Genomic DNA, 27,272 nt, shown 5'->3' with positions numbered 1-27,272 from the left:
TCTTTATTAATTTTTTTCCTATATGTAACATTAGGAAAATATAATCTAAAACATATTGGTATACTTGATACAAAAAATACATCAACCATAATTCACAAGTAATACATCAATCTATTAAATATAAAAATAAATAAAAATTATGCAAATATACAAATAAACATCTAAAAAGTCAGAAATATATTATTTTAAAAACATCTATGGGGATCCTCATGGGATGGGATAGAGATCCTCATCCTCGTTTATGAGGAATCACCCCTCCTCTCTTCCCCATCATGTTGGGAAAATAAATAGGGATTTTATGCCCCCATTGGGACGAATCCTTGTCCGGATGGATTATCTCAACCCCATTTCCAACCATATTTATGACTCAAATAATAATTGAGTCAACCCTAATCCGTTTAATTACGGTTTACATGAATCCTTAAATGGCCAATGTCCCATTTTGACAACTCCAATAGAAAGAAAGTTGAGGAGATCACTGAGAGTTGCTTATCAAAAGGAAGGTTGTAAAAGTTGATTTTTTTCCTCATTTTCCAAAGCCCAACCAACAAATTCAAAAAACATAAGACAAACTATGTAATTTTATTTTTCTTTTCATGTTCCAGTACTTTTTCTTTGTTTGTAATTCATTTCCTTGTAATTTTTTAGTTCATCCAAGCAATTCAGTTCTTACATCTCTATAATTCCAACAATTTTTACAATTTTGTGGCTTTCTTGCAATTATCTTATGTTTCTGTGGTTTAGCTATTGATAATTTGAATCTCAAGGAACTACAAGAGTTTAGGGGGAAGACATGATACCACAATTAAAAGCTAAAGCATATAATGACAATTAAAAGCAAGTGGACTCTGTCGTATCAAGTAATAAAGTTTCGAAGAACATTATCGATCCCATAAAGACTAGTATTCAATTTTCTACTCGTACTAAAATCATATATTATCTAAGGTCTCAATTAGGTGGATTTGATTTGTATTTTAAACTAGTGATTTAACTAAAAAGCAAGGCAAACTAACAATTGATTTGTCTATGTATGAGTGGAGAGGCTAAGACTTTGGATCCCCGTGTTGACTCATATGGACTAATATATTTACGTTGTATGTAACAAAGATAACTCGAGACGGTAGCTTTCCTCAGGAAGATAATAACTCTGACATAGAACTATAAACTTTATTTCAAACACCCTTAGGTCGGTGCTTGATTAGGCAAAATCCCTAAGTATGTTTGGAAGCATTAATTATTATGAAAGCTAAGGTTAAGCCGTAACCTAGACCACGAAACTGCACTATATGGTTAAGGTATAAGAATAACTAAATTGCTTGGTTGAATCGTTTACTTGATAAGCTTTCACAATTCAACATATCTAACTAATACTTGGTTAGGTTTCTTAGATACAGGTAAGCAAATAAATTTAGCTAATTCTCTAGTTATTTGTCCTACAACACAACATGAACATTTATTTGTTGGGGTTTTGTGTCCTATAGACAATTGTTCTAGGATGCAAACTTAATGTAAATGAATTGTTCTTTATATAATTTGTTTTAATGAGATATATGTTTTATAACTATATAAAGGCAATCCATTTTAAGCACTAAATAAAGTCTAATAAAAGGAAATCCGTGAGTTTGTTTAAAGTGATTATAAAGTGTTCATACAAGCATGAAGTGAGACAAAACTTTATAATAAACTAATAAACTTAAAACCACCCCAAGTCAAGTGATATGTTTAGGATTGATATATCACTGTTGAGACTTGTATGTAACAATGTCTTCTGTCTGATAGAAAGCTGATCTCACAAGCTTCATATATACAGATATCTGGACAGTTACATAGATCCGATGAAACGTCGTTCATTAGGATTGGGGATCCGATTTGAGATAACAGGATGGGTAGATTCATCCTTGTCACCTGTTCATCTCATTGGTATTAATAGGTTTAACTAATCCTCAGACTCAAAGGAATGTTAATTGGTCATCCTGAATTACTGAATGTGAGACTTTGATCCTGCTGTCCCACGATCCTTAACAGAGATGACTCTAGGGTGTGAACGGCAAAGGTTGGGTGTCACAGGAGGTAATATCAGGGTAGTTATACATTGGATTGAGCATTTATCACTCCCGATTAATGGGAGATACATCCAAGGATTGCTCGTGGAAGACTCGACTCTAAATCCTTGCAAGGTGATAGCTTAAGAGTAAGAAATACATATTTCACTTAACCTATATATTTGAGTTGACTCGGCCTATACAAGTAAAACGAACGTCTCGCTATATGTGACTTGACATCACCCACAGTCATAAGATTCAGTTCAAGGATGTAGTTGATAAAGGATCGAATTATACTGTAACTAATACGGAAAGGTTAACGACAGAATCAACCTGTCTTCTTATAGCTATGGGGGAATAATTACGGACTTGCTAGTCACATACTCTGTACATCATTCCGTTATGAAAAGATTAAATATAATTCTTTGAAAAATTAATTTAATAACGTTGCATACGGGTAGAAGCAATAAGAACCTAATGGATCACACATAAGACTTGGAACCTAAAAGAGAGATAGATGTTAATTAATTGATAGAAGCCCAATTGATATATAATAAATAAGGAATTATTTTAATTCCATTAATCCTAATTTGATTAGGTTTGTGAATTAAATTAATTAAGAGATAATTAAGTTAGGAGTTTTAATTAGATTAATATACTCCTATTATTATCCAATTAGGTTATTTATTATTATCCTATATATATTAGATATATAATGAGATAATAATTGGGAATCCTATTCCGAATTGAATTCCTATTAAGTAACCTATTCCTATCTAACTAGGGTTTAGATACAAGTGATTATATATACCCCCCTACTACATGAATTTCGACTAAGCCATATACAACTCCCCTTTGTGATTTTCGAAATTTGCAAGTAAGAGAGAGAAAGAGAATTCGACTCTCCTAGTTCGTGGATAAGAATTCATACGGCTTCCATCGATCGATTAATTTCATCTATCTCCTTTTTCTTTGATCTTGTGTTGGTTTATTATAGGCAATCTATTTTGGTTGCATCTCATACAGTTGATTCTAACTTAACCTCACCGTGTTCTACTTCGTGCTTGGGAACTCGGAGAAGAATTGTGGGCGCTTCATTAACAACGGTAGATTGTTCTTCAAAAGGTATTTCTTCTTATTCCTCTTTATATGAAATAACGATTAACGGATCCTATGGTTAAAAGGAAGTAGGCTAAAATTTTTATATTTCCGCTGCTATACCTTAGCCTAATTTCCAACGGTGGTATCAGAGCCACCGTTAAATTCGTTATTTCATATATGAAAATTTAGAAGTTTTCAATAGGATTGAATAAATATTTATGGTTAGGATTAATTAACAAATTGTTTGATTAATTAATTCTAAAGATAAATAAATTTTAATTAATTGTTAATTAAAATAGATTATGCGTATGTTCCTAATTATTTCGGTTGATAATCATTATAACAAAATCTATTAGTTTTATAGTTAGGTTAATAAAATTAGTTTTATTAATTCTAAAAGATAAAACAGAATCTATTGTAGTTTTTCCTATTTCTGAAAATCGTTTTTAAAACCGTTTTAAAATCTGATATATATATACATATATATATGTTTTAAAAAAAATACGACAGCGGCTCGGGTCGCGCCTCACGGCGTGACCAGCCGCCGTCGCGCGGCCGCGGGGCTGCTGCCAAACGGCAGCAGCCCGGCTTCGGGCCCCCAGCCCGAATCCCACTTGATCTTAATCGTTAAAATCGGCTTGAATATAACTTGTATATATAAATATATGTTTCGGAAATTAATAGTTTTCTGTTTTGATTAACGAATGAAAATTCGTTTAAAGTTTGTTTTTACCAAGTTGTAAATCAAAGTGTTAAATGAATTGAAATCAAAATAATTGGGACATGCATAATCGACGTTTTATATGGTTATATTAATCTAAGAATTAATATAAAGATACAAAACGATTAGAAGTAAAATTGGATAAAAGTTAATTTGACGAGTTAATGTGATTAACCTAAATATTACATAAGACGGTTATGTAATCAACCAATTAAATTTATTTAATTGAGTCTATGCATGTTTGGAGTTATGGACATATTTGGACCCTCTTTTAGTCTTTTGGTATTTTTTGAAATAGGGCCTGCGCGTCTTGCCTTTCTACTATCTATTGTAATTTCTCATCTCATCTGATTCCCTTCAATACAATTGAAGTTTTCTTATAGTAGTATAGAAATTAATATGTAATTTCAAGGCGCTATGGAGAAGACGGAGGACCTAAAGAGAAATATGTAATAGTTAGTATTTCCTTAGGTTTGCCCTTTTATTCCGTCTCTGGCTCGACGGAATAATTTAGATGATATGTCCATAACGCCAATGTATGTGAATGTATGTGTCTGATGTATGCTAAAGCAAATCAAGACTAAGTTAGATTATGAGACTTAAATAAAATCCCTCGTTAAAAAGTTAAGTAAATAAGCAAGTTATTAAAATTGGTTGCCCCTCCCTAATATTATAATTCAGCCGGCAGTACTGGGGGCCTTTGGGTTGTTGAGCAAACTCAAGCTCGGGGTCTTATGGTAACACATGAATGATCGAAAATCATTCTTTCATGAATATGGGGTAATACTTAAATTAGATTATGATAATTGGATGAGCAAACTCATGTTGTCATAAACTAATGGGCAATATGGTTGGGATTAATGTGAATAGCATATTAGTTACTAATGTGGTTAGTAACCCAATAACCTAGGAGTCACATTCAAGATGTGATTGATTACATGAATCTACCTAACAAATGAGACTAGCTTGTTGAGCAAACTCAAGGCGAAATCTCAGGAGTTAGGATCCTAGCTCACTAAAGGATTTGTGAAATTCTTCGAATTAATATGGAGGGCTATTAATTTGGCAAAATAGTGGGAGCAATCTGAAATAAATTAAAAGGCCTATAATTTTAGATTGTTATACTTTAAAGCAAATGAATGACATACGTTTACTCTTTCTCACTTTCAAGTTTAATTAAACACTCTTAAAATAATGACTAACACCAATCTGCAAAATATACTTACCGATAACAAGTTGAATAGTTCAAACTTCACCGACTGGTTTCGTAACCTCAAAATCGTTTGGAAGTTCGATAAAATAGGGTATGTACTTGATACATTGATACCCCCTATCCCTGAGGATGATGCTCCCATCGAGGAAATCGATGCTTACCAGAAGCACAAGGCTGATGACGATCATGCCGGATGCATCATACTTGCATCGATGACATCGGAATTACAAAGGCAACTATGCATGTTCCATCATCATGCACCTAAAGGAACTGTTTGGGAAACAGACCAGGTGTGAACGCTACGAGATATCCAAGTTGCTATATCGTTGCAGGATGCAAGAGGGCACATCAATCATGACACATTGTGTCAAGATGATTGGCTATATTACCAAACTTTCTAGTATTGGATTTGTGCTGGACAACGAATTAAGTATAGACTTGATTCTTCAATCCCTCCCAGAGAGTTATTCACAGTTCATCATGAACTATCAGATGAATGACTTGCAAACCTCTCTTGAAGAGCGTGCAAATATGCTCAAGTCGGTTGAGCCCAATATGAAGAAAGACAAGGCAATACCGGCTATTGTCATAGAGGGATCAAAGAAGAGGAAAGGGAATTCTCCCAATCCTAAATATCCCAAGAAAGGTAAGGGAGCCATGCCCACTAAAGTTAAGGGAAAGGAAGTGAAGAAGCCCAAAGGAGTGTGCCACTTTTATGGTGAAGAAAGGCATTGGAAAAGAAACTGTTTGGTGTACCTAGCTACCCTCGAGAAGGGAAAAGCCGGTACTCCAACATCTGGTATGTTCTATATTTCGATAAAGAACAAACATTGCGATTTTTATAGAGATGGGATTTTCTATTTTTCAGGAATATCACAAAATGGGATTTATGTGTTAGATTTCTGTTTTCGCAATTGATACCAAAAGACATAAGCTAGATAATTCAACTTGCTTGTGGGATTGTCATATAAACAAGAGACGCATGCTAAAAGCTACATTCAGATGGGCTTATAGATCCAATCGATTCCGAATCATTGGAAACATGCGAATCGTGTTTAAAAGGTAAAATGACAAAGACACCCTTTAGCAATAAAGGTGAGCGTGTATCAGACACTCTAGGACTTATTCATTCAGATGTATGCGGTCCTATGTCAGTCCAAGCAAGAGGAGGATTCAGATACTTCATTAGCTTCATAGATGACCATACTCGATATGGTTACATCTACTTGATGAGGCTCAAATCAGAAGCTTTTGACAAGTTCAAATGCTTCAAGAATGAAGTAGAAAATCAATTAAAAAAGAAAATAAAGACACTTTGATCCGATCGAGGTGGCGAATATCTTTCTGATGATTTTCTGAATTATCTAACTGAATGTGGGATATGCTCACAATGGTGTATCCGAGAGGAGAAACCATACCCTATTAGATATGGTACGATCCATGATGAGCATGGCCTTGCTTCCAAAGACGTTCTGGGGCTATGCCCTAGAAACTGCCCTCTTCACCCTGAACCGAATACCAACTAAATCCGCTAGTTCCACACCATATGAATTGTTCATTGGTAGGAAACCCGTGTTCTCGTTTATGAGAGTATGGGGTTGTTCAGCATATGTCAAACGTATTGCGTCCGACAAATTAGATTCTAAATCTGATAAATGTTTCTTCATTGGATATCCCAGGAAAACCGTAGGGTATTACTTCTATCATCCAGATGATCAGAAAGTAATAGTATCCAAGCACGCAACCTTCTTAGAGAAAGAGTTTCTCGAAGAAACACAAAAGGGAAGCGTGATTGAACTCGACGAAGTTCAAGAAGAAGAAACACTGACTGAAACAACAGAAGCGGTTGAGGTACCCGAAGTAGTCCCATTAGATGAGACTCTAGTGGCACCTATTCGTAGATCACGAAGAGTTCGTGAACTCCCAGTTAGATATGGTTTTCTAGTGGGAGATGATAATGAGGTTCCCGTGTTAGACGACGAACCCGAAAACTACGAAGAGGTTCTTACTAGTCCAGATTCTAAAGCATGGCTTGAGGCCATGGATTCTGAAATGGATTCCATGTATACTAACCAAGTGTGGACTTTGGTTGATCCACCCGAAGGGATAATTCCCATTGGGTGCAGGTGGATCTTCAAAAAGAAGACTGACATGGATGGAAAGGTTAGCACCTACAAGGCTAGGTTGGTAGCGAAAGGATATCGTCAGAAGCAAGGTGTTGATTATGACGAAACCTTCTCTCCTGTTGCTATGTCCAAATCAATTAGAATCATGCTTGCTATTGCCGCTCACTACGATTATGAGATTTGGCAAATGGATGTGAAAACAGCTTTCCTAAATGGAAACCTGCTTGAGGATGTATACATGATGCAGCCTGAAGGTTTCATATCGAAGGATGCAAATAAAGTTTGCAAACTTCAGAGATCCATTTATGGACTCAAACAAGCATCTAGAAGCTGGAATAAGCGTTTTGACGAAACCATAAAACAATTTGGTTTCGAACAAAATTGCGAAGAAGCTTGCATTTACAAGAAAGCAAGTGGGAGCTCTATAGCATTTCTCATACTATATGTGGACGATATACTGTTAATGGGAAATGACATTGCTCTACTACAGTCGGTAAAAGTATGGTTATCCAGTAACTTCTCAATGAAAGACCTTGGTGAAGCAGCTTATATACTTGGTATAAAGATCTATAGAGATAGATCGAGAAGACTGCTTGGTCTTTCGCAGGCTACATACATTGAAAAGGTGCTAAATCGGTTTAGCATGCTTGAATCGAAACGAGGTAACTTACCCATGCTACATGGAGTAAAGTTAAACAATCATCAATGTCCTAAAACTGATGATGACAAATGACGCATGGCTGTAGTCCCGTACGCCAGCGTGATCGGTTCGATTATGTATGCTATGCTATGCACTAGACCTGACGTAGCGTTCGCGTTATTTGTAACGAGTCGTTACCAAGGGAATCCGGGAGAAGAGCATTGGATTGCCGTCAAGAACATTCTTAAGTACTTGAGAAGGACTAAAGATATGTTCCTAGTGTACGGAGAAGGAGATCTGTAAATTGAAGGATTTTCAAACGCTAGTCATCTCACAGATGAGAATGATTTTAAATCCCAATCAGGATACCTGTTTATCTTGAATGGGGGCGCGGTCAGTTGGAAGAGTTCCAAGCAGGGAAGCGTAGCTTTCTCTACGACCGAGTCAGAGTACATCGCTGCTGCGGAAGCAGCAAAGGAAGCAATTTGGATTAGAAAGTTCATTACAGAACTAGGTGTGGTGCCTGACATTGTCAATCCCATTACTCTGTACTGTGATAACAATGGAGCCATTGCGCAAGCAAAGGAACCACGGTCTCATAATGCATCCAAGCACTACCTAAAGCGATACCACATCATAAGAGAGATTGTGGCTAGAGGAGATGTGAGAATAGAAAGAGTACCTACAGAGGACAACGTTGCAGATCCGTTGACAAAGCCTTTAACCCAGAAAGTACATGATCGTCATTTAACTTCTACTGGGATAAGTTTTAGAAACAATTGGCTTTAGTCCAAGTGGGAGTATATTGGGGTTTTGTGTCCTATAGACAATTGTTCTAGGATACAAACTTAATGTAAATGAATTGTTCTTTATATAATTTGTTTTAATGAGATGTATGTTTTATAACTATATAAAGGCAATCCCTTTTAAGCACTAAATAAAGTCTAATAAAAGGAAATCCGTAAGTTTGTTTAAAGTGATTATAAAGTGTTCATACAAGCATGAAGTGAGACAAAACTTTATAATAAACTAATAAACTTAAAACCACCCCAAGTCAAGTGATATGTTTAGGATTGATATATCACTGTTGAGACTTGTATGTAACAATGTCTTCTGTCCGACAGAAAGCTGATCTCACAAGCTTCATATATACAGATATCTGGACAGTTACATAGATCCGATGAAACATCGTTCATTAGGATTGGAGATCCGATTTGAGATAACAGGATGGGTAGATTCATCCTTGTCACCTGTTCATCTCATTGGTATTAATAGGTATAACTAATCCTCAGACTCAAAGGAATGTTAATTGGTCATCCTGAATTACTGAATGTGAGACTTTGATCCTGCTGTCCCACGATCCTTAACAGAGATGACTCTGGGGTGTGAACGGCAAAGGTTGGGTGTCACAGGAGGTAATATCAGGGTAGTTATACATTGGACTGAGCATTTATCACTCCCGATTAATGGGAGATACATCCAAGGATCGGTTGGGGAAGACTCGACTCTAAATCCTTGCAAGGTGATAGCTTAAGAGTAACAAATACAGATTTCACTTAACCTATCTATTTGAGTTGACTCGGCCTATACAAGTAAAACGAACATCTCGCTATATGTGACTTGACATCACCCATAGTCATAAGATTCAGTTCAAGGATGTAGTTGATAAAAGATCGAATTATACTGTAACTAATACGGAAAGGTTAACGACAGAATCAACCTGTCTTCTTAACGGACTCTGGGGGAATGATTACAGACTTGCCAATAACATACTTAGTACATCATTCCGTTATGCAAAGATTAAATATAATTCTTGAAGAAATTAATTTAATAGTTGCATACGGCCAGAAGTAGTAAGAACCTAATGGATCACACATAAGACTTGGAACCAAAAGAGAGATGGATGTTATTAATTGATGGAAGCCCAATTGAGCCCAGTAAGGCCCATTTAAATAGAGGGGGCCGAAATTTATATATAATAAATAATGAATTATTTTAATTCCATTAATCCTAATTTGATTAGGTTTGTGAATTAAATTAATTAAGAGATAATTAAGTTAGGAGTTTTAATTAGATTAATATACTCCTATTATTATCCAATTAGGTTATTTATTATTATCCTAGATATATTAGATATATAATGAGATAATAATTGGGAATCCTATTCCGAATTGAATTCCTATTAAGTAACCTATTCCTATCTAACTAGGGTTTAGATACAAGTGATTATATATACCCCCTACTACATGAATTTCAACTAAGCTATATACAACTCCCCTTTGTGATTTTCGAAATTTGCAAGTAAGAGAGAGAAAGAGAATTCGACTCCCCTAGTTCGTGGATAAGAATTCATACGGCTTCCATCGATCGATTAATTTCATCTATCTCCTTTTTCTTTGATCTTGTGTTGGTTTATTAGAGGCAATCTATTTTGGTTGCATCTTATACGGTTGATTCTAACTTAACCTCACCGTGTTCTACTTCTCGCTTGGGAACTCGGAGAAGAATTGTGGGCGCTTCATTAACAACGGTAGATTGTTCTTCAAAAGGTATTTCTTCTTATTCCTCTTTATATGAAATAACGATTAACGGATCCTATGGTTAAAAGGAAGTAGGCTAAATTTTTTATATTTCCGCTGCTATACCTTAGCCTAATTTCCAACATTATTAACGATCCATTCTTGTCAAACACAATTCACTGCCATCCTAGCCTAAAGTGGTTTAGCTCATGTTTGAGCTAAAACACAAATACATGGTAAGATGGACTGATGTCAGACTCATGTTCATCAAGTCGAGTTATTAATTCAAGAATATAAGATGAAGAATAGTGTGAAGAAAAAACTCGAATTGAATAACTAAAATTGAGAAATAGAGATGAAGAACAAACAAATGTTGAGCTTGTTGGAATGTAGAACGAAATTACTAAAGTAAACTAATATAAAATGAACTAAAAATGAAAGTATAACGAAAACTAAATTGAAAGTAAGCTAAGACTAAACTAAAATATTAATTACAATGAAAAACTCTATATTTATAGGCATAAAACAATCCACGTAAACCCTAGGATGTCCCCTAATATTTAGTAGGTCTTCTAGCCTTTCTCTAGTCAGATTAGAGTTGTAAAAGTCGAATAAAACTAAGCCCTTTCAAGTAGAGTTTCTATTGAAGTCAACTACATAGTTCTTCCGCAGCTTGCTGAGTTTCCATTAACCACAACGATGAATCTAATGGATCCGTGTTCCAACTTACCCTCAAAGGGAACAGGCCTCGCATTTGCGTCACTCGGAATAAACGATGCTTCCAGTTCGCCAGCTTATCTGACAGACTGGCGATAATGTTGAATTTAGGATGAGAGCAGCTAACGTGCTGTGATTGTGAGCTCTTCGTGGGTTTGAAGTATTTTCGGAAGACAAGCCTCATCGCCCTATATCCGGCCGCACGATATAAGGAGTAGAACCCGACCATCATCCTCTAACCACTGGGATGAATCTATCCAGGACATAAATTGTACTCACACATTACTTCCACAAAAAACGGTAGCAATGGCAACCACATCCTAGCCTCCAACTGCTCTTTGTACACGATCATTTTGTTCAAAGTTATTGGATCATTCGCACGAACCTCCTTCTCTGTATGACTAATCTCATAGGGCACCCTTATCTGATACATCTGGGATGAATCTATCCAGGACATAATTTATACTCACACATTACTTCCACAAAAAATGGTAGTAATGGCAACCGCATCCTAGCCTCCAACTGCTCTTCATACACGATCATTTTGTTCAAAGCTATTGGATCATTCGCACGAACCTCCTTCTCTGTATGACTAATCTCACAGGGCACCCTTATCGGATACATCACCGATAGTGACCCCCAATCCTTCCGAACAATGATAAAATAAGCCTTCTCCAAATTTAGACACTCGGGTTTCTTCGGTCTAATCGAATGATCATACCGAAGACCATCTGAGCCAGGCGCCCCAGGACCGCGAGGCCATACCTTCTTCCGCATTCTCTCGTACAAACCCAGGAGAGTCTCCTCATCGCTCACTAGATACGCGTGTACTTTTACAATCACCTTTAACGTCATAGGCTTGACACCACCGACAGGCCTAGCAATCAATGAAGGCAACCGTATGATAGGAATGCTACACACACGAGGTTTCTTCGGCTTAGAATTACCCTCACCACTCGCTTTCTCGCCGGAAGTTTTGCGCTTCCTCTGGCGACTCCACCTAGAGTCAGTCAAAGTGAAGTCACTAGGAGCAACACGAGTCTTCACTACTTGCCCCGACATACTAAAACCACAAAACAACCACGATTAAACCCTCGACAAAGAGCAACATGCAAGAAAAAGACCAACAAAACTTCAAGGGGAAAAGAGACTGGCCTCGTCCAAGGCAAAAACAGGCTCCAAACAAAGTATATGCTCACGAAGAACCCACCAACCTTAAGGATTTCGCACGAGCTACAAAAGCGATGTGAGAAACACCAAGGAACCACCGTCAGAGTATGGAGCAAAGAAAAAGTCTCTTATCCGGCCCAATAACAAAGAAAGATGAATTTAGATGTAGAAAAATTTCAAAGGGCAAAATGGAAACGCTTTTATAACCCAAAAGAATCCCAAGAGGCACCTCGAAATTCACCACCAAACATGATCAGACATTTGGCATAATAGCATAACAATTTTAGTCACGCCTCATTAAATAGCTGATGCATGACATCATCATGGCTTTTCTCTCTCTTACCAAAAAAGAGACATTTGCACTACTCTGGCTTACAACTATCTTCCATCCAACGGAATCACACCGTCTAAACGAAGCATCCGCACTTCATTGCCTAACAGCAACATTCACATTTTCATTCTACATATCAATCCTCGAAGCACGCCAATAGGCGCAAACCATTAAGCAACTGCACTCGGTCAACCGATGAACGACAGCCTGAAGTCGGCAACCGCGAAGTTCCAGGTAACGGAACATCGAGCGACATACCTCAAAAAGACAATGACAACTCACATCAAATGGTTCATCGGACTACTTAACATCCTAAATCGGTCGAGGGACTACTTAATAAGAAATATGAGCCAGACAACTAAGGCCCACTAAACACTTAGCCATGGAACATGGGCTAAGACTCATCAACCCACTATGTCACAACTACACTCTATAAAGTGACCCTCAACACCCAATAAATAGGTATGCGAACATCCTTTCTCTACTTTAATACTCTCTCTCTCTCTTAGTTACTGATTTGACCGTCGAAGTGTTCATAGGAACCGTTCCCAACACATGGACGTAAAGGGCTTCGGAGATCACCTGCTACCCCATATCTCCATTAGCTATTATTTGGTGACATGTGTCCTATGATCTATCCAAAACGTTCATAAGATAAATGTAACTAAATAATAGGTTAGACTGTAAAGACTAACATTTTGAATAAATCAGACACAAACCAATATTTCGGATACATCAACACCAAATCCTAAAAAAAAAAATTATTTAATAACTAAAAAGTAAAATAAATAATAAAGTAAGATGAACTAAAAGGCAAAACCTCAAAACTTGAATAAAGAAGACCAAGAAAGAATGATATTATTAGTTGCCCATATTTAAGGAGTAATGTTTTTCTATATTGCATTGGACGGTACTCAGTCAGCCCTAAGCTGAATCTATAGCAAGTCGTTAACAGGCATTGAGGTTAGCCTATCTCTATTTCCAAACAGCTGCAAAATCTCCTTCCAAAGTAAACAAAACTGTGTTCGATATCCTCGTATTTTCTTTCTCCTTCGTTTCCTCTTCCATCTTCCTCATTTTACCTATAAGAGAAGCCCGAACACAGAGCTACAAGGTTAACGGTTTAGCGTTTTGGGCTTTGAACACTTAAATCGAAAGAAAATGGAGATCAATGTGAAGAAGGAAACAGAACTCAACAATAATAACAACAGTAATACTCTATCAGTTCTGGACGCAATCTCATCTGATATTATCGATAAAGAAGCCGAAGACCGCCAAGCACGCGACCTCAAAGCTGGCTTGCATCCCCTCAAGGTTCTATTTTCCTCTATGTATGCCTACTTTATTTTTTCTGCGATGCTAGGGATTTTTCCTCCCTGCTAATCGCGGCGCTTTGATTTTTTTTTGCAATTGTTAGGATCCATTTACACCAATAGGTCATATAGATGTTTGAGGGTTGTTTATCATCCTTCTTTATTCGGCTTTGGAGACAGAAAATAGAAATATCAGGCATAACTAGTTCAATGGACTCGTATGTGAACTCTAGGATTTCAGGGTAGGTTGATTTGGGCTTTAGAATATCGGGGTTCAAACATGGAGACCTAAAAAATCTGGAATAGCATAAGCCTTTAGATTTGATGCTTAGTTTTCTCGTAACCTAATCAGGCTCAGAAGAGAGAGTTATAGCAGTTAGATTTTGTTCATAGAATAAATGCACAATTTATTTAGTTCAGACTTGAGAGCGAGAAAACAACAACAACAAAGCCTTAGTCCCGAAACAATTCGGGGCCGGCTAACATGAACCATCATATAAAACCGTGAAATCAAGTCGTGTCAGCGACACAAATTCTCTCCCTCCACTCCGTCCTATCCACTACCATTTAGACTTGAGAGCAAGAAAAGTTTGGCAAAATTTTAAAATCTCCTAGCAATTGCTAGGATAGTAGGACCTTTTATTTCTATCTTCATTCGATAACTAGATTCAGCAATTTTATTTATAAGCTTGTTTCTATGGGCTGTGTGTTTTTATGTCTATTACAATCAGTTTATACCAGACGCAAAAGGATGATGTGAATAGTTGGACTCGCAAGGGAAAATTGCCAAATGGGTACTTGGAGAACAACCTTGTGATGTAGTTCTACTTCATAGGTGTCTAAAGCACAAACCTCAAAATGTGATTCTCTAACTGGAAACTAAAAGGGAATTTTGAGTTTGAAATCTGAGCATAAATTGCAATTTTTCTTCTTTTTAACGCGATGAAAGAACAGAAGGTGTGAAATTATATAGTTCATTCATTTGCACAAGTTAGGTCCTTTAAGTGCAAGCCTAAAATTTTAACTGAAAAAGCACTTAATGGGAATTCAAATTTGAAATCTAAGTATGAAGCGTTATTGCTTTTGGAACTTGATGAAAGAAAAAAGTGGAACGTTAGTATAGTTTGCTTTTGCTTCCATAGGTCATTAATAAACATATAAAAATATAGTTAGGGATGAATAGATTTACTTTCAACAATAAGCTATAGAAGAATGCTGCATCCATTATTTTCTTTAAGCATTTTGTTATCAAATCATTAAGGGAATTAGCATACTAGCAGAACCATTTACTTTTTACTCTTGTCCATCTCTTCTTAGATTGCCTCACTTTAAGAACTAATCTAGCTCTCTAATTGGATACAAGCCTTGAAAGATAAATAAAGAAGGGGTTGTTACTTATCACTACTTTGATTGGCCTAAAGAAGCCATGCTGTCCAATTGTGATGATAGGATGTTAATTGCACTACGTTTAGAGCTTTTCACCGCAGTGATAATGTTGTATTAGCATTGAGTTTGATTTATCTGTTTTACGATTTATGTATATACATGCATATGTATATATATAGTGAATACTAGTGATTATTTGGCTTATACTTGTCTATGATCAACACAACTTCAAGTACACTAGAACCTGTCATCGCAGTAATAACTGTTGTGTTAGCAGTGGTTTGATTTAATCTGTCTTACATGTGCGATCTATGATTCTTGTATGTATTTATTTTGAATAATACTGATAATTTGGACTTGTGTATGTCAGCACAAATATGTATTTTGGTATACTCGCCGAACACCAGGAGTTCGAACACAAACATCATATGAGGACAATATAAAGAAAATTGTGGATTTCAGTACGGTAAGTTCTATGTCTTTTTTTTTTTGAAACAGTAAGTTCTATTGTCATAGGAGCTGAGTTACTATGAATTTTTGGGGCTGAATTTTTCTTTCTCGTTTTGTGCTTATCATTTCTTAGTTTATCTTTTCTAATCGAACCTGTAATGTTTTTTTATATTAGGTTGAAGGCTTCTGGATCAGCTATTGCCACTTGGTTCGACCTTCTTCTTTGCCCAGTCCCACCGACCTACATCTATTCAAGGAGGGAATTCGCCCACTTTGGGAGGTCATATGATAAACTTAATCTTGTGATGGCTTTTAATCACCATTTACTGTAGACATGATTTTACAATTGGTTGGAAGGAAGTTTTCAATATAATGCAAGTAGAACATAAATAAGTTTACATTGTTGTTTTTCAGGATTCTGCTAATTCCAGTGGTGGCAAGTGGATAATAAGATTCAAAAAGGTTGTCTCTGGTCGCTTTTGGGAGGATCTGGTAAGAGAAAATATTGAAATGAACTTTGCATGCTGCAGCTTTCCTGCTTTCTGTGGTTTTATTGATTCCTACCAAAGGCATGTAAATTTTGCTCAACCACTACATGCATGTGTGCATTCTCTCCCACATATTTTTGTGATCCTGATTTGCATGTATGAGTACCACTCTTTTATGCTCTATATCTGCAATATTAAGTCTTTTGTGATTGAAATTATTTTATGTGCGCTTTAATATTTAGCTTCTGTCTGAAATTGGTTGTTTGATAGAGAGCGTACTAGATGATAGTAATCAATCAAGTTGTCTTGAGGATTTGTGAACTTATTGAATAAGTTAATTGCGTAATTTGCTTTTCTGATCCCCCCATTTCATGCTCACTGATTACAAGGCAAAAGTTAAAATTTGGCTCCTATGCTTGGTTTAATTTATCATTTTTGGTCCATGTACTTTATAGATACATTTTTCTACAAGACTTTCGAAATTTGAAAATTGACTAATGGTTTCTTAGGAATGTATTACACGCATTGTTAAAAGACACGTAGTCAAATCATATCCTCCAATTGTATGATGATGCTACTACTTCAGAATGTCAATTAAATGTCAGATTTTGCGAAAATCAAAGTACATGAGGCCATGCATGTCAAAATTGAAATAGAAGGGTCAAAATAACAAATTGTGCCAAGTAAGTATGGATCAAAATGACAATTTGTGCCAAGTACAAGACAAAATTTTAACTTTTTCCCTTCTAAAAAGTTCAGAAATGTGTGATATAGTTACAATGGTTGTTTTTCCATAAATTTGGATATCCTGGAACTGGAATTTAATTATTTACTTTACAATTGACACATAGGTGCTTGCTTTAGTGGGTGATCAGCTTGAATATGGTGATAACATCTGTGGTGCAGTACTAAGCGTTCGCTTTAACGAGGATATAGTGAGTGTTTGGAATCGGAATGCATCTGATCATCAGGTCAGTAATTAGCAATTTTGCTCTTTGACTGCAAATATTCTCAAAATGTAGTGCATCAGTCCAACCCGGCTTTTCATTATTGTTTTTGTTTGGTTAGGCTGTGATGGCTCTTAGGGATTCAATCAAAAGGCACTTAAAGCTTCCTCACGGCTATGTTATGGAGTACAAGCCTCATGATGCTTCGTTGCGTGACAACTCATCGTATAGAAATACGTGGTTGAGAGGGTGAAATTGGATGAGCAATTGAATTGCAGAGGCTCCATTTGAGGGCCATATTTAAAGTTCATTGATAAAGCAATCTATTTTGTACTTGAAACTTAACCTGCGTGGTTGTCTTTGAATTGCTGTAGGGTTTAGCAGTAAGATGATATTGTCTGAAACAAGATGTTGGTTTTAATGAAATATCATATTAGGCGTTGAAATTCTGTAGGCTAAGCTTTCTGCATATTACTCTCTGGTTTTAGTCTAAATTCGAAAAGTTGCTCATTCCAGTACCAGAAACCCGGCATGGATTCTGCCATGGCCAATGCTGTGATGTTATTGGAAGAGGCATTTTATGGTATTTGAATGGGGGGTCATTAGGAAAAAAAAGGAGGATGATTTTGAACAAGATATTTGAGGAAAACTGGGTTGCAAATGCCAAGTTTGGAAAAGCATTGAGACAACAATACAATTGACTCTTAGCCTTTATGCTTGGGAGGATGAGAGAGGATGAGAGGAGGTTAATGGAAGTTAATGGTCAAATTAGATTAAATAACTCAGTAAAATAGTGATTGGATAAAAAAAAAGTAAATATAGAGACAAAAATACCTCTTTGACTATCGTTTTGATTTTTTCCAACGCTGTTAGTCAGTTTGAACTGTCTTTACTAGTGAAACCAACATCAAAATACTGTTTATCAACTTTTATATCACGTAAATTATGTTTGCAAATTGATCAAATCGCAAGGTTTATTTTATACTTTTCCTTTAATTTAAATCTAATAAGAATTAGTAACTAGAGAAACCTTAATGGTTTTGTATACATTTCAAAAATTACTTTGATAAAAAAAATCAGATATCACTACTTGATTAGGAGATAAATAATTATATTGGCAATTTGCATGATCTCATTTACGTTATTTATATACTCCGACTTCATTATTTGACTGCTGATGACTCCAACTTTAGCCATCCATCTTGTATACGCCCAGCCAAACTTCACAACTTTTTTCTTTTTCTTTTCCTTTTAAGTTACATGTTCAATTCTAAATAGATGATTGAAGTCCAATAATACCTGCGCAAGATCAATGTTGGAAATGTCACTATATAGATCATGCTTAATCCTTATCTCTTACTTAACCCAGTATTAAGTTATCTAAGAAGTTTGCAGCACCAATTAGAAGAATAGGAACATTACCGCAACCAACTCTCGCGCCTGCATTCCCAGTTGTCTTACTGAGTTCATGCCCGCCTGCACATCGCTACTTATAATCATGTACTGTCTAAAACCATTGAGAAAAGATGTATAGTGTAATAAAGATACGATGTTAGACACAATGTGGATAACTTAGTAATGCAACTTCAGTCCAAATTAATACCTCAACCTCCTCAGATTCACTGCAAATGGTCTTCAATATAGTAACACATCCATCTATTTATCTATAATAATGCCTCCAAATAGTCAATAGGTCTACCAAAGATCTAACCTAATTCACTAGTTCACAAACACCAAAACTACCATGTAATATCTAGTCACATGGTCAAATGGCACGCAAATGGTTTAGTTTATGCATCCTCTCTGTGTATATATAGATCAAATGATTAACAATTGCCCCTTCTCAAGTAGCTATGCTAATGTATCCTCAACAAAGCACTTAATCTTTTTGTCTACCATAAACATACGTACTATTTTTGTTACGAGGGATTCAAAACGAATTTACCAGAATCTCATAATAAATCAAATCTACATTCATATGTTCTATAATAAAATACAAATTACCTTTTCCAAGATCATCAGGGTCAGCATGCACGACAACAGCTCTTCCCAATATGGAATGTTGACCAATAAGAGGAATCTACAAGCAGAACTTCACCAGATTAAGATAAAAGTTTCCAATTTAGAACTTCTACAAAACAAAGAAATTGGCAAAATCAACAGGCTGGACAAGCCAGCAAGAATTTTCCTATTGCAAATTCACATAGCATTTGATCATTTAAATTTCATAAATATATCAGGCAAAAGGATCATTAAAGACCATGAAGAAAAAAAAAAATATTAGCCCACAACACAAGAGGCAAGTGCAACAAAAGGCTTCCTCCAAGCAGTTAATTTTTATTTACCTGCATGTCTCTAATTGAAATCTCAGCAATTCCTACAACATAAAAAAAAAAAACTAGAATCATCAGCATAAGTCATTGTTCTCCACCTCAGCAAGAGAACACAGATAAAAGAAAACGGCATATACCATCTGAGCCAGCAAAAATGTTGCCCAAATCACCAGCATGTCGTTCTTCAGCAGTTGGAGCTCCATGGTCCTTCTTTAGTGGATTAAAATGAGGTCCTAATGTTGAAGTAAGATAATTCAAAAACACACTACTACAGTTTAGAATTGCAGCCAGTAAACAAACATTACTTAAAACTGGTTGAAACTTAAACCTAGAAGCAAATAGACAATTGATAAAGAACGCCACATAAATTGATAAATAAATAAGGAAATCTACCAAAAAAATATACAATTCCAGTTAAAGTTTGGAATCCCTTTCCTAATTAGTCAATATAGAAAGTCGAAATGGTGCAGAACAAAGCAATTAAACCAACCAGTGGAAATGCAGCCATTGGTGGTGTCACCAAGAGCGTGAATATGGAAGCCGTGAAGGCCTGGAGATAGACCGGTTATCTTTCCTGTCACATGAGTAGGCCCTGTATACGAATTGGTGATAGGTTTATCAACAAAGAACACAAATCACATAAAAAGGGAAAAAGAAATGGAGAAAACGAGAAAGAGACCATAGGGGTTTTGGACGAATTGAATTGAGCCTCTAATATTGGGGTCGCCGGTGATAAGAGCCACCGCTTTCACAGTGCTTGTTGCAGTTTCAGCCATCTCTGATCTTCTCTTCTACTCGATACTCCTCTATCTGAATTGTGTTCTCCGGTTTCAGCTTGGCCTATCTACAAATAAGAGAAAATCGGTAGCGCCCGCTGTTCTTTTCCCCTATTTCTCAACTTCATGTCGTTTCCTTAAACGGCTAAGTTAGAGAAGGATACTTCCGTGATGGCAACGGGTACTCTACCCGCGGGTACTCGGCACTACCCGACCCTAATGGGACTACTCGTACCCTGTATAAAAGGGTATGGGACGGGTATGGGATCAAAACCATTACCCGTTAACGGGTAATGGGACGGGTATGAGAAGACCCCAGGGTACCCGTTACCCGTTACCCGTCATAACTTTTGTATATATTAAAAAATATTATTGTAATATGTGAAATTTGAACATCAACTTTTTATTTTTCGACCATTAAGTTATACCATTAAACTACTTTATTTTTATGGATTAAGGTTCAATTTGTTTAATTTTTAGATGGATGATTCATTAAATTTATACTTTGTTAAATTTATAATATTTTTTGTTTTATTTATTGATTCTTAACGGGTAAGGGTACCCGCGGGTACCCGTGAATTAAATGGGACGGGTATGGGATGCAAAACATATACCCGTTAGTGTAATGGGAAGGGTATGGATAATTAAAAAATAAACGGGTAAGGGTTTGAGATTGACACTACCCGCGGGTACCCTACCCGTTGCCATCCCTACTCATCGAGTTCATCTACTACAGTGTAGAACGACCAGTCGTCAAAGGGTATAAATTACTCATTAAAAAAATAAAAATACCTGTAGTGAAATATATAAAAAGGTTAATTTCAATATTTGTGGTTTTACATTTTTTACCTATGATAGATTTTCATTTTTACAAATTTGATTTATAAATGCTTTAATTTTCAAAAATTAAAGTTTTTTTCATATTTATTATGAAATCATATTTTTTATTTTTCAAAATCATCAATTTTAAAGTTTTCTCTTTCTAAATATTAACTTTCTCTCTCATAAAAAAAAACAACATATAAATGATCTCAAATCTAAAAAGTTGAAGAACTAAAATTGTTTAAAATATCATTTAATTTTTAAAATTTTTATTTGGAGGTCATTATCGGTCAAATTTGAAAAAATAAAAATTTTACCAACCACGATCTATGGGTGATCTGCAAAAAAAAATATGTAAAACTACATGGTTTTATTTGAAATTAACTCTATATAAAATAGATATTAAGAATATATTATCCAGACATTGATAAAAAAAAATACATAAGTATTTTCATATTTAATATTTATAAAAATTTAAATAAAAAATAGTTTGTAACTTTAAGATAAAAAAAATTAAGATAAAAATTAATTTGAGTTGAGTTGAAACATATAATATTTTTAAGAAACAATTTTGCATTTATTTTATCTTTAAAATAGAAACTAATATTGGTATATATATTACAGAGTAATGTTCAATTGGACTCTTTGATTTTACTCTTAAATCTATGCTTATTAAATTTAGGGAAATTTACATATAAATTCATTTTCAAAAAAACTATCTACAATTATATCAACTAATTATTTTGAATTAATTAAACTAGTAAAATCGGTACTTTTAATATATTTTAAGGATTGAAATTTATAAAATAGGAGTCTAGAATATTTTTTTTTAGCGTTTGTGATTTATAAATTGGGGTCTAGTATTTTTAAATTATGGTATAAAATCATAATATACATAAAATAATGACATATTAAGAATTAAGTTTGGTAATATGACTTAGTTGTAATTTTATACTTAATTATGATATTCATGTATTTGACCCTTAAATTTAAATCTTATGATGCTTTGAATCTCTACTCTAAAATTCTAATAAATTCAAATCTAATAGTGAATGATCAAATTTATTAGGTTATTATATACCATATAAGTTTCACATATGTATCAAATTTCTTTTATGAAATTCAAATTCAAATTCGTTATTTTCCAATCATATATCTAATAGATCTTATGAGAAAGCATAATGTTTCAGTTTATTGTACATAGATTATGATGAGGAAACGGACATAATGTTGGTTGGATGAGATACCTGTGGCGAGAGTGGTCCCCTGTAAACACCCTGACAATCAAGTTAGTATGCGTGGGATGTTAAGAGAGAGAAAATATAGAGACTAGAGAGAGAAAAAGTTACCTCCATTGAGTTGTCTGCTTAGAGGTATTTATAGGTTCTGGGACAATGTGGGGTGCTAAATGACCAAAATACCCATGAGGTCTAAAGGTCCGCTAAAGGCATTTTGCGGGTATTCAGACCTGATGCGAGGTCTGATGTCGAAGTGTGAGATCAATGTCGATACTCGGGGTCGACTGTTCACATCCTTCATCATATTATATTAGTGATTTTTTTTTTTGTTTTTAAAAACTTAGTCGTCAAGAAACCCTTATCTTCTTCCTCTAGGTTTTGGGGTGTTGTTCAAGCTTTCAGGGAAAATTACACACAAATTTATTTTTTAAAAACTATTTACAACAATGTCAAATCATAATTTTGAATTATATCAAACTAGTAAAATCAGAATTTTTAATATATTTTAAGGATTAGAATTTATAAATTGAAAGTCTAGAATATATTTTCTAGAGTTTATAATTTATGATTGTAGTCTAGAATTTTTAAAGTATGGTGTAAAATCATAATATATAGAGAATAATGATATATTAACAATTAAGTTGAGTGATATGAGTTAGTTGTAATTTTATACTTAATTATGATATTTATGTATTTGACCCCAGCTTTTAATCGGAAGATGGGCCTCTCATTTGCTTTGTTTTATTTTTTCTTTATTGAATAATTTTTTTTATTGATCTACTATGGTAAATTTAGTAGTTTCTTCTTTATTTATAGTTTTTTTTATTATGTCTTCCTATATGGGTGGTTGTCGTTTGTCTTCCTATATGGATGGTTGTCGTCTGTCTCCCTATATAGGTGATGTTATGTTTTTCTTCAAGGAAAAACAGAATAGCTTTGTCTCTCATCATATAAATCTGACTTGTTGAAAGATCATGAAGATATTCATAGAGATAAGACTATGAAGTCGATATTGGATGAAGTGTATTTTTCGTCGTTGTGTCAAAAACAGTTTAAAGTACTCTCTACTATTATTCTATCGCGATTTATGATATTGAAGATACAGATTCAAATTTCTCTAATGTACTTTTGGATTGCAACTTTTTAATTATTTATGTCGAGATTTACTATTTTTCCTATGAATGAAACAAGTATATTTGTTCTTCGGTGTATCTAATAGTTTTCTCAATCCCTATAAATATCTATTGTTGTTTTCAATTTTTGCCTAAATATGATGAATTTTTTTTAACGAATTTATTTCTTGTTTTTCTAATTTAGAAATATTGTCGACTTCCATTTTTTTAACAGCAAATCCTCTCTCTCTTCGTGCGATAACCAGCAGCAAAATTGCTGATAATTGTTCGTTTAATAACCGTCGCCGTCGTTACCGAAGCTCTTAGACCGGTGCCGGTCCTTTATTCTCCGCCGCCGTATGGTGTGCTGTGGGTGTTGTTTGTCTCTCCATCACCGCTAGCCTTGTGAGAGTTTTTGGTGTTCTTGCCGATTGAGTGGATTTTGCTGGATGCCGTGCGATTTCTATCAGGATTGCCTCTGCTAGGGATGTAAACGGGGCGGGACGGGGCGGGGATTGGAGTTCCCATCCCCGTTCCCTGACTAAACGGGGAATCCCCATACCCGCCCCGTGAAACAAACGGGGACAACATTCATTCCCGTCCCCGCCCCGCGGGGAATCCTCGACCCCGCGTGTATCCCCGTTTACCCATTTAAAGTTTTTTATCATTTAGCTTCAAGAAATTATTCAGTTATTATTTTATGTCTTTTTTCTTTAACATTTTAGGTATAAAAAACAAAAAAAATTTCCTGACTGTTGCAGTTAGATATAAATGGGCTGTAGGTGTAATAAGTCCAATAAAAAAAATTTGGTGTAAAAGTCCAGTAAACCTGGATTTGTTGATTCAACTCATGAAAATGGGACTCAAAATTAATTGTAGATTGAAGTTTTTTTATGCTTATTTTTTATTTTCTATGATTAATAATATATTATAGGAGATTAAACAGGTAATCCATCGGGAATTCCCGCAGGACACAATACGAGTCGGGTTCGGGGATCCCCGCGGGGCGGGGATACCCTTTACCATCCCCGCCCCGTCCCCGCTAATGGGGCACATATTAGTCCCCGTCCCCGCCCCATAATAAAACGGGGCGGGGATTACCCGTCCCCGACGGGGCGGGGCCCCATCGGGGACGGGTAATCCCCGCCCCATTTACATCCCTAGCCTCTGCCCCTCCGGTGACTCGGTCTATCTCATTTTCGGTTTGTCTTATGCCCTGATTTCTGATTTCTGTTTCGTTCTTGTGGACTGTTGGATTTGTTGGTTGAGTAGTGTGTGGCTCCCCTCATTAGTGGTCTTGTGTTTATCTTCTCTGGTTCTGCGAATTGTGATCCATTGGCTATCATTTTTTTTCCTGAGATTGATTGCTATCTTTGTTATTTTGTCTATTGGCTGGTCTTAAATTTTGCTGTTCTGCTCCGTGTTTGGATTGTTGTGAGTGGGGTGCTTTGTTTTGTAGTTGTTTTTCTGCTGCTTTGTGGCTCTGTTTGGGGCTTTCTGAAATTATGGTGCTCTTTTCTTGGCGTACTGCTTGTTTCTCTCTATTTTACTGTCTATGACTGGTATGGATAAGGCACTCAAACAGCTGGCTCTATCTAATAGGGAGGAGGAAGAACTAGACCTGAGTGGGCCTTCCTCCAACCCAATTGTGAAAAACGAAGGTTTATCTCTGATTGGACGATTCCTCACGGAACGTACTATCAACACTGGGGATATAAAGGCAAGGTTGGCTACTCTGTGGAGACCAGGAAGAGGTGTGGCAATCTCCGAGTTGTCTGCCAACAAGTATGTTTTTGAATTCTTCCACGAAATTGACAAAGCCCGGGTCTTGGCGGGAGGGCCTTGGTCGTTTGATAATCATCTATTGGTGCTTGCTGAATGGAAGGGCGAACCTTCCCCTAAGTTGGTTGAACTGAACATTATTGATTTTTGGGTCCAAATTTATGATTTGCCAATAGGATCAATGTCTGAAGGGGTGGAGAGACATATAGGGGACTTTATTCGTAAGTTTGTCGATTATGATCTTAACAGCAATGTAGGTATGCATCGTTTGTTTATGAGAATCAGGGTTTCAGTTGATGTGCGAAACCCCTTCAAAATGATGAAAAAAATCAAGAAATGGAAGGAGGACTGGGCTTATATCTCGTTTAAATATGAGAGATTAGGCAATTTTTGTTATATTTGTGGGTTGCTGGGACATACTGAGAGATTTTGTGAGAAGATTTTCTCGCTAAAACCTGAGGAGATTACTAGGGAATGGGGAGACTAGTTGAAGGCACCAGTTCGATGGGCAGGGGGATGTTCCCAATGTGAAGTGGCTCAGGGAGCTAGGGGGCGTGTCTGTAGGGCCAATGGCGGGGAAAGGGTCAGTTCCGGAAGGGTCGGGAAGCAAAGGAGGTAAGGTGGGGGTGGAGGAGGCAAGTGGAGGAGTGGGGAAGGAAAATGTACCAGAGGGTCAGAAGGGGGAGAAGGCGAGAGGGAAGCAGTCTAAGGGTTGTGGGGCTTTAAAACCAAATAAGTCAAATGAGGGAGAGTTGGTGATTATGGCAGTTGATAATGAAGATGATGGAATTGAATTGGTGGAGGATCGTAAGCGTAGACGGGCGGGTCCTGATTCGATCTCCGTTATGGCAATTGTGAATAAGTTTCAAGGCACTAGTTCGGATTTGGTTCTTAATTCTTCGAAGTCGATGGTTTCTACGGATCATGTGGATTCATCTTCTTCTTCTGGTACTGAAGCGACGCGACCTGTGGAGCAGGCCCACCGAGGATTATGATTTGCCTAAGCTGGAACTGCCGAGGATTGGGTAATTCTCGAGCAGTTCGATCACTCGTGGAGCTGATTAAATCAAGCAAACCGGATTTTGTTTTTTTGATTAAGACTATGGTTACTGGTTCGTGTATTGATGGTATAAGGAGGAAACTTGGCTTTGAAGGATCCTTATCTCTTGATTATAGGGGTAGAAGTGGGGGCATTGCCCTACTATGGAAGAAGAATAATATCGTTTCTGTTAACAACTACTATGATCACCATATTGAGGTACAGGTGCATGATCCTGAGTAGGGCGATTGGAGGTTGGTATGGTTCTATGGGCACGCTAATCGCTCCAATCAGAGTGATTCGTGGAACCTTCTGTCCCAGATCTGTTCGTGCTCGATTCTTCCACTTCTAATTATGTGTGATTTTAATTGTATTCTGGCTGATTCAGAAAAGCTAGGAGGTTCTCCCTATCCTCCTGGTCTCATGCGTAAATTTCAGGATGTTGTTGATGAGAATCTGCTCTGTGATATTCCGACGCTTGGGCGCCAGTTCACTTGGGAAAGGAGTCGTGGCACCAGGTAATGGATTCGGAAAAGACTGGATAGGGCTATGGCCACGAGCAGCTGGGTAAACCGTTTCCCTGGTCATCGCCTTAGTACCTTGGTGTCAGCTTACTCAGACCATGAGCCAATTTTCATCGACCTTGCTGTTCCGATTAGGGAGTAGAGCCAACGTCAGTTTCGATTTGAACAGGAATGGATTAGAGATCCGGATTTTAGGGAGTTTGTTCGGTCTGGATGGATGGGCAGTCATGGTAGATACATTCTGTATGAGTGTTTTTAAGTTGCCAAAATCCCTCTGTATTGAATTTGAAAGAATTATGAATTCCTTTTGGTGGGGTATAAAACTGGGTGGGAGAAGATCGATCTATTGGCAGAGTTGGGAACGTTTGAGTAGAGATAAGAAGGATGGTGGTTTGGGGTTTCGTGACCTGCAAAAGTTTAATCTTGCTTTGCTTGGGAAGCAGGGTTGGAAGTTGTTAGCTAATCTAACCACCTTGGTTGGG

At 36.4% G+C, this 27,272-nt stretch overlaps 2 protein-coding genes across 2 annotated transcripts; one reads left to right on the top strand and one right to left on the bottom strand.

The window, feature by feature from the left end:
- Positions 1 to 13,547: 13,547 nt before the first annotated feature.
- Positions 13,548 to 17,617, top strand: LOC136206623 (eukaryotic translation initiation factor NCBP). The gene is made up of 6 exons (XM_065997762.1): positions 13,548 to 13,894; positions 15,650 to 15,745; positions 15,905 to 16,009; positions 16,144 to 16,221; positions 17,069 to 17,188; positions 17,286 to 17,617. Exons 1-6 carry the CDS (start codon positions 13,742 to 13,744, stop codon positions 17,415 to 17,417), a joined length of 684 nt encoding a protein of 227 aa, XP_065853834.1. The 5' UTR covers positions 13,548 to 13,741; the 3' UTR covers positions 17,418 to 17,617.
- Positions 17,618 to 18,127: 510 nt separating this feature from the next.
- Positions 18,128 to 20,378, bottom strand: LOC136206092 (superoxide dismutase [Cu-Zn] 2). Its single transcript, XM_065997014.1, has 7 exons — positions 20,177 to 20,378; positions 19,988 to 20,089; positions 19,635 to 19,730; positions 19,510 to 19,541; positions 19,169 to 19,244; positions 18,587 to 18,640; positions 18,128 to 18,463 (listed from the first exon to the last, which is right to left on the bottom strand). Exons 1-7 carry the CDS (start codon positions 20,271 to 20,273, stop codon positions 18,435 to 18,437), a joined length of 486 nt encoding a protein of 161 aa, XP_065853086.1. The 5' UTR covers positions 20,274 to 20,378; the 3' UTR covers positions 18,128 to 18,434.
- Positions 20,379 to 27,272: the final 6,894 nt, after the last annotated feature.

This window comes from Euphorbia lathyris, chromosome 9 (assembly GCF_963576675.1).
Source record: "Euphorbia lathyris chromosome 9, ddEupLath1.1, whole genome shotgun sequence".
In the NCBI taxonomy this organism is placed as follows: domain Eukaryota; kingdom Viridiplantae; phylum Streptophyta; class Magnoliopsida; order Malpighiales; family Euphorbiaceae; genus Euphorbia; species Euphorbia lathyris.
The sequence above is the reverse complement of the archived record's forward strand: the minus strand, read 5'-3'. Positions and strand labels throughout refer to the sequence as shown.

What these genes read in the sequence shown, in the direction of transcription:
- LOC136206092 (XM_065997014.1), bottom strand. Translation starts at nt 20,273, where the DNA reads ATGGCTGAAACTGCAACAAGCACTGTGAAAGCGGTGGCTCTTATCACC. An exon ending in CATTTTTGCTGGCTCAGATG is followed by an intron (nt 19,542 to 19,634) that starts GTATATGCCGTT and finishes TTTATGTTGTAG; the next exon opens with GAATTGCTGAGATTTCAATT. An exon ending in CCCTGATGATCTTGGAAAAG is followed by an intron (nt 18,641 to 19,168) that starts GTAATTTGTATT and finishes AGCGATGTGCAG; the next exon opens with GCGGGCATGAACTCAGTAAG.
- LOC136206623 (XM_065997762.1), top strand. Translation starts at nt 13,742, where the DNA reads ATGGAGATCAATGTGAAGAAGGAAACAGAACTCAACAATAATAACAAC. An exon ending in CTGGCTTGCATCCCCTCAAG is followed by an intron (nt 13,895 to 15,649) that starts GTTCTATTTTCC and finishes TGTGTATGTCAG; the next exon opens with CACAAATATGTATTTTGGTA. An exon ending in GGAATGCATCTGATCATCAG is followed by an intron (nt 17,189 to 17,285) that starts GTCAGTAATTAG and finishes TTGTTTGGTTAG; the next exon opens with GCTGTGATGGCTCTTAGGGA.